The sequence below is a fragment of the Acanthopagrus latus genome, chromosome 15 (assembly GCF_904848185.1).
Source record: "Acanthopagrus latus isolate v.2019 chromosome 15, fAcaLat1.1, whole genome shotgun sequence".
In the NCBI taxonomy this organism is placed as follows: Eukaryota; Metazoa; Chordata; class Actinopteri; order Spariformes; family Sparidae; genus Acanthopagrus; species Acanthopagrus latus.
In genome coordinates this window covers 19567686-19575906 of record NC_051053.1, presented here as the reverse complement: position 1 = coordinate 19575906, position 8221 = coordinate 19567686, and the positions used below count along the sequence as shown (strand labels likewise).

The following is an 8221-nucleotide window of genomic DNA, read 5'->3' as shown; positions in this document are numbered from 1 at the left end:
TTAATTCCCAAATGGTGTAAATATAGCCGTGACTCCTGATGTGTGTGTCACTGTGACATCTGTGGATGAGTTAGAATGTCAAGTATCCCATGTTGTGTGTGTGTGTGTGTTATGACCACTGACTGTCAGACCAACACTGTAAAGGCCTTACTAATCACCAAGCTGTTAAAGGTGCAGTTTACAAGCCAGGACATCACCCGATTCACCCTGTTTTTATGAATGAAGGGGTATTCTGTAAATACCACAATGCACTGGTACTGTACATTTAACATTCCCCTCGAAGCCTGCAGTTTGTCGGCCACAGTCTTGTGGTAACTAAAAGGTTTATGTGTATTATAAACATTCCACTACATTAGACAAACTGCAGCGAGAATATTTGTGATACGAGTTAACAATATGGTGCATTCAGGCTTCTGGCTATGGGACCAAATTCATAGTACCAGCACTATGGCCTCTCTGTCTTCAGGACCAAAACCACTAAATGAACTTAGCTGCTAGTGAGGAGTTCTTACAAAGAAAACGACTCTGTACGAAAACTTCACAAACAACCTCAGAGGCGCGGTGTGGCGCCTGTTCACTGAAAGACCCAATCAACCTTCAGAACAAATAACAAGACTTCCTGTTAAGTGCAACAACTTCCTGTAAATCTTTTCTGTCACGCTGAACGTGTCAGGTTTTAGCTTTGAGTACATCTGTTTCAGTGAACCGTTTTTTGTTATCATTACAGTATTGGTTATTTCACGCCTGATTGATCAAGAGTATCAAGTTTATCAAATATTTTGAATAAAGTCGAAATCAAGACTAAAGTTGCCTTTTTGTTCTTCTTTTGAAGCTGAATTTCCACAAACACTTGATGCTGGGTTTTTTTCCCCTTAAAAGGTTCAAGATGAACGAATTGGCCACCTGCTGGGTTCATACTCCAAACCACCAGGGGGCAGCATATCGCCACCAACTGTTGCTGCTATCAGCTAGTTTCAGTTCAGTTTATTTTGGTCATTTAGAACTTATAAAACAGAAACATACTGGTAGACGCTAAATTAACTTAGTGCTTGCTAGATTCAGAAAAACAAGCAAACAAACTTGAACAAATTAGCTAGTTAACTGTAGAGCTAGCAGTCCGGTCTAGGTGCTCGGAGCAGCAGGGGAGTGTCGCTGTTTACACAACTAGCTAAGGAGTTCTGGATGGTGATGGGAAGGGGCTAGCTGGTTAACATGTTAACCAGTAAATATCTCAGCCACAGTACATCATGACATCTACATTTTTAATTCTTCATACTGAGAATTTTAGTCAATTTTTGGGATGTTTTCCAGTGAAGTTCTTACATATTGCACCTCTACATTTAAAGCAGGTTTGACAAAGAAGTATTACAGTCATTCATGACACTTAAAAGTAGCAAAACCTCAAGAAATATTATGTGAAAGTAATTCATCACAAATTACTGCTTTCAAATGTCTTATTTGTGAAAGTTCACCAGAAATATTAGTAAAATATGATGATATAATTGAGATTTCAAAAAGATCAAGTTTTAACCAAGTACGAACGAGGCAAACCTGACAAATATGAGACAGAGTTAACCGGTGTGAGTGTGTGTGGCTTTTATCGTGAAATGACACGGGCAGCAAATACATTTGGCAGCATACATTCTCAAAGTTGTGCATCTGAACAGTGTCAACACACGACACTTCAGGGTAAAGTCCCTGCAACAGCAGTTAGTTTCACTTTTTAACAAAGCTCTCAGCTAAGAGATGATGTTCATCGATCCTTGCAGCTGATCATGAGCGTATGACAGAATAAAGTGTAACAAAATCTGTATTTATGAAAAGCAATGCTGTGGTTACGTGCCCAAGCACACTGCGTAGGATCTGTAAGATTAAATAATGACTTCTGACTAATTAAAATCCGATCAATAAAACCAATTAGCTGTCATTACAATGATCCCTTTTGGTGACGGGAGTCAATCTCTCAGCTATGCATCAATTCTAAAGAGAATTCATTCTCATGTCTTACTAGTCAAAATGCAGCTCTGGAGGTTTTATCAGTTCAATGTAAACAAACAAAACATGTTAAGACAAATATAAAACAAAGTAAATGTCAACATATCCATAGAGAAAACTGAGCTGGATTAAAGTGTTTCAGTAATTTCGTGTTTTTCGTGTCACTATGTAATTGTGTGGAAGAAGTTCAAACTCATAATTCTAACATTAACAGTAATAATGAGGTAATATATCAAATCAGAAATTATTGATTTTTTCCCATCACTGAATAAACAAGCTGTTCTCAGAGGAAAACGTGGTCAGCCATCGAGGTAGCGGTGGATTACTGGAGCAAAAACGTTCGGAGCCGGCGTTTCTCGTCGGTGGCGTTTGTCTACAGCAGAGAGAAAAAGAAAAGACAACAGGGAGCAGGGGGAGTAAAAGGTTAATGAAGTGCACAAAGGAATAACCGTGCAGACTGACATTATCAGCACTCTACACATCCGTGGCAGATCTTAAAATAGTGACGGAGGGCGGGGTCAGCAGGTATAATTAGAGTCTTTGTGGAGAATCTCTCCTGCTTGGATTTCTCCTCCAGGAGTTTCATTTTCCCTCCCCGGTTTCTGTCTCACTGCCTCAGGCGATTGTCGCAGGACAGCTGATACTTGACTTCTCATCTGGCAATCTTTTGTGGCAGCAGAGAGGTTAGCTTTCACTCGCTAATGATACCGTCCAGCCAGAGTGTGTGTGTGTGTGTGTGTGTGTGTGTGTGTGTGTGTGTGTGTGTGTGTGTGTGTGTGTGTGTCACACAGAGCGAACGCTTGTAACACATTCTCACGGATAGAGTGGCACTTTTACTACAGCAGGACTTTGCATTCAGCCACTGGGATATTTGGATATTATCGTAAAAACGTCTGTCCCGAAGAAAACTCAAAGCTGTTGTTAAGCCGATATTTCAGTCAGTGCTCCTGTCATTGATCTGTAGGAGTTAAACACACTGAATTATTTATTTTTCTTGTCTGAATTTCTTTTATGGAAAGATAGATGACCTGTGACTTCCCCTGTTAGCCAGAAAACACAACGGGCCCCAAGTTCAGATTTGACTTCACTTGACTGAAATCGAACATTTAGCACTAATTGGCTGTTGCAGGTAACAGGGCGGGCATATAATACTTTTCTCATAGACAAAGGCATAAAAAAAAACATTTTTGCTGTGTGTTTTGGACTAAACCTTTACTGAAACTGATCTACTAAGATCAAGACATAGATAGATATTTTAAACCACTTCTGAAACAACTTGATCGTCGGCTAGTTTTTGTGTTTGTCTATCGATTGTGGCTGATGTGGTTTTATCTTGAAATGATCGGCGCAAATCGAATCATAAAGAATCTAATGCTGTAAGACATGACTACGCAGTTAAAATCCTCAATTGTTAGCCAACTCTCTTAGCTTAGTTCGTAAAACAGCAGACCTCGACATTAGCATTAATCACAGACATGAGTGTGTACGTTGGTACCTGTGCGATCAGAGTGTGGTGACACATTTCACGGAGCCACGAGCGCTGCTCTTATCCTGGAAGGGGATCAGGGTCTGGGCCTGGAGGCAGTACTTCTCCTTGTGCTTCAGCTCTTTGAGAGTCAGCTTGTTGAGGCAGCAGTCCAGCTCGAACACCTCCTGAGCACCACAACAGACGGACTGTGAGACTTTGTGAGCAAAACTGAGACTTAATGCTCGTGGAGAAAGTGTCTTCGCCGTGTGCTCGTTCCCGTTTTGTTGGTATTGTTTGCGTTGTTCTTCCTCTTTCACCTGCTCTCTCCGTCGTCTTCCTCTTCCTCTTCTATTTCATAACACTGGCAGTGGCATTTAAAATGTGCACAAACATGAAATCGACGGTGACGGTGATTCCTCTAGCAATAAATTAATCATCGATGAGTTTGATAATCGCTTAACTTTCGTTTCATTCGTTTATTGGGGAAAACCACTGTCATGATCTGACTCCAGCTTTGTCCAAATTTGTCATCCTTCAGTGGATCTGATTGGACTGAACATCACATTTGGAGATTTTCATATATATAAGTGACACTGGCATTTAATAAGTTCAGCGACTAATCGACTGATTGAAGAAACCAACCTAATCACCAACATATCTTTACGCTGCAACTTCACATCTGTTGTGGTTCAATTTTCTGTGGCAATTGGTGCAAACTTTCCGGAAAATGTGGGGAATGCGTATCTGTTATTCATATTATCATTGTTACTTGATTCTTGATTAACTGCGTGGTTTCCTGCTTACATATCATATCACTGACCCACAACACTCAGCAGGTTACACTCACAATGATCTGAAATCAGCTGGTTATAAAACCATCGACTAGATTACAGAGGCAAAGATTCACACGTTTTGTCTTTCACGATCTTATGTTGATGTAATCTGGTGCTTAAACATTGTGCAGTGACTCGCCGGGTGTTCTCTGCAGTCGAGGGGAATAATTGGAAAAATCATTCAAGTAAAAAAAAGTACAAAATATTTATAAGATTTAAACGAACAAAGCAAAACAAAATTGAGATTGGGTCCTTTTGAGCTTAATGAAAGAAACTGCAAGAATTGCATGTGTGTGCGTGTGTGTGTACCTTCTTTCCACTGGTGTGTGTGAGGGAGATCTCGTACTGCAGGCTGCTGTGCATCCTCCTGACGGGCTGTTTCGGGGGCTTCACGCGGACCACAATCCCTTCCTGCGTGACGTTGAGCCTCAGCACAGGAGGGCTGATTATCGCTACGGGAACAAGACGACTGATTTTTCTTTGCGCACGATGACAAAGCACAACAAAGAAGAAGGGTTTATTTTGGAGCCATCGCCAAAAGAAGGAAGTTGACCTTCTATAGTATTTATAGCAGAGAAACTGTTTTGTTTCCTCAAATAGTAGTAGTAGTTCAATTTTCACTTTTTGTTTGCATTTGTTTGTTTGTTTGTTTACAGGGCGTTGAGCTTGAGTTTTTCTTGCACACAAATAGTGTTCTAATGAATAACAGACTGGGACCAGGATCAAGTGAGGTGTCTGTGCTATAAATTAAGTTTAAAAAGAAGTTGGAAAAAAAAGAAGATTTTGAGTTGATTCATTAATCCTGAAGTTAATCTTTACATAGATCTTAAAAAACCTGTCCAGTCAAATATTTTACATTGTCATTGAAATTTTAAATAAAGGACTAGTTCTTTGCATCAGGTTGGGGGAAGGAAGAAGACAAAGAGGACAGATGATAAGGATGCAGAGGAGGAGCTGGAGGAGGAGGAAGAGAAGGAAGAAGAGGAGGAAGAGGAGGAAGAGGACTCACTGTCCCAGAGCGGGTTGAATCTCGGGGAGAGCACCCAGGCTGATTTGCTGGAGGGCAGCGAGGAGGCGTGAACTCTGGCGTAGTACCACTCCATAGGCTCGGAGGTCACGGCGCTGAGGTCGCAATGATGCTTCTGGATCCCCTGACAGCCGTCAGCGTCAAGCCACTCAGGCTCGCCGAAACTGAGGACATGCACACACACACACAGAGGAGGGTTGTTATATTACGTAATCTGCAGGATTATTTCACTGTGCAACAATTCTATGTGATCCTGGCAGCTCTGGAGGAACTACTGCAATACAACAGTGAGGAAACACTGTTAGGAGGAAAGATCAGAAAGATCTTCTTCTTTTGTCTGTGGAAGCTTTTAAGATGCATCTTAAGTTCTCTGGCTCTTAACTGTGTTCAATCTGTTTCTGTTTTATCGGGTTTATCATACTTTTAATTAGTTTTGTTCTTGTCTCGCTTGATTTCTTTTTACAGTTGCTGTGCACCTGAATGTTTTATGCTTACCTGGTGTAACCTGCTTCGGCAAGCGTCATAACAAGTGTCTTCATGCCTGTACATATACACACACACGTCTTTGTGAAGCACTTAGGTGCAAAGCCTGTTGGTACTGCTAGAATCTGACACCTTCTCCTTTGATTGAGAAAACATTGCAAACAGCTAAAATCTGCATCGATGGAAATAAAGAAACACACACCTGTGTTTGTACTGTGTGTGTGTGTGTGTAATGTCTCACATCTTCCACTGGACGTAGTACTGCAGGGAGGAGGTGCTGTTGGCGGGTGGAGTCCAGTGCAGGATGTTTTTATAGTCCACAGAGTTGAACCTCACCTGAGTGGGTGGAGCGAGCATCACTGGAGCTGAGGGAGCGGTCGGTGACAGAGCGGTTGATATGTGAGTGGATAACAGAAGCAGTGACTGGTGAGTAAATATATTTATGACCTACGTACGGCAACACGCTGTATCTAATAAAAGTCAATCACAACTCATTTGTATTCCACTCCATCTAAATAGCTGCTGTATGACATCAATAATTCAACGTTTGGTTGAACAGAAGAGATCTCCTGAACCTCTGATTGAGGATTAATAAACGATGACATTCACCTTTTAGCAAAAATTAACTACAGTCCTGGTTTATCTTTATTTTTTTTTATTTATTTTTTTTGCCATTATAGTCTAATCAAGTTCTAGCTAAAAAAACAAAACAAACAAACAAAAAAAAAAACAGTTTGGTTCACATTAAGTTAGCTGACAGTTTCTTTGGTGTCTTTTATTTTCTCTCTGGTGTCAGAAGATTCTCAGAGAACCTGCTCATCTGGACTGTTTTCTCTCCCTGGACAGACTTTCAAAGTGGGTCATCGGTCCTGAAAACACTCGGCTTGTTTTTCCAAACCTGGCAAGGCGATATCTCTTCACACACTGACGCTTTTCTTTTGTTTCCTGACCACAGACGTTATAAAAGGCATGAAGTCAGTAAAAAATTCTGTTATCAGCTGGTTTGTTATATTTAAGGTTAAAGGAGCACAAAGTCATTTTGGAGAAGAAATTAAAATTCAGAATTGATATATTTACAACATCAATTAGGTTAAAAAACAAACTCAGAAATATTGATCTTTAACAGAGTAAACAAGCTGTTTCTAGAAAGGTGGCAGGGTCCGCCATATGTAAACAAAGCAGAACGGCACTGAACTGTGTTGTCACTCTGTTCATTCAGTGACAAAAACAGAGAGGTTATTTAGTTTGTTGAGGCATGAAGATCTTTCTCTTTCTCCGATTTTAAATTTCTTCCCAAAAAATTTCATAGTGCACCTTTAACCAATAAAAATCAGTGGAGCGTTGATGTTATAAACTCAGCACAGATTTTAAAAGCACAAGCAGTGATCTGAAAGAGAATTTGAAGATTTAAAGAAAACACTGTGCAGAAATCGGATATTTTGTGCGACAGTTTCTGAGTGCGGCGCCACTGTTGTAAATACGGATCCCAGGTCTGTAATAGTTTGTCAGAAGTAACGACAATGTTATGTGATGAAAAATTGTGTCTTGAAGTAAACATGTGTGTAACGCTGTGATCCTCTCACAAAAGTAACATGGTACAGAAACAAGTGATGGGGAGACAGAGACACTAAACGCATTATTACAAGACACTGAACCATCAGAACTGTTACCTTAAGGTAAAAAAGTATCTTTAAAAGGTGCCACGAGACAGAGATCAATCTGGACCTTGGAAGCCAATCGGAGATAATTGCAGATAAACATCAACACATGAGTGGTTACCTGACACTGTGACATGCAGGTTTCCCAGCAGCACAGCTCCGAGCAGCAGACGGTTCATGGTGTTGATGCTCTCAGTGGACGAGCAAAGGAAGCCGGCGAAACACAAACAAGCCACACCGGACTGATGCTGCAGACGACACCGGCACTTTTAACACGCCATCAAACTTCCCCTTCCCCAGAGTGGCATCATGAATAGACCATTTATGGCGAGGCTAAACAAGGAGGCTACCTCCATGCAACACAGCGGCACTCTTTTTTTTTTTTTTTTTTTTTAAAACAGAAGTACGCTTTTGTGTAACTCACACGTGTCAGGATCATTACAAAACAGTGACGGCTCACTTTACCAATGTTCCAGTCTTATCTGTGATGCATTCACTGACCGTACAGTCACAATAGAGACTCCACCTTCAATGTCTTTCCAAGATTCAGTCTCATATTTCTCATTTTGTCCAGTGGAAAATGGTTCAATAGTCTTGGAGCTCAATGACTGTTTGTTCATGCTTACCGACAGGTGAAACCATCCAAATACATGCGCATAAATACAAGGCAAATGTGAAGGGTAAAAAATATAAAACAAAACAGAAAAAAAAACTCCTCAATGTCATCTGTCATGCCTCCCTTTGAAAGAAATACATC

General features: G+C 40.7%; 1 protein-coding gene across 1 annotated transcript; it reads right to left on the bottom strand.

Annotated features, from left to right (window-relative positions):
• Window positions 1-333: 333 nt before the first annotated feature.
• Window positions 334-7819, bottom strand: il22ra2 (interleukin 22 receptor, alpha 2). The gene is made up of 6 exons (XM_037123603.1): window positions 7586-7819; window positions 6048-6171; window positions 5306-5487; window positions 4606-4748; window positions 3491-3648; window positions 334-2368 (listed from the first exon to the last, which is right to left on the bottom strand). Exons 1-5 carry the CDS (start codon window positions 7641-7643, stop codon window positions 3499-3501), a joined length of 657 nt encoding a protein of 218 aa, XP_036979498.1. The 5' UTR covers window positions 7644-7819; the 3' UTR covers window positions 334-2368; window positions 3491-3498.
• Between the last annotated feature and the right edge of the window lie 402 nt (window positions 7820-8221).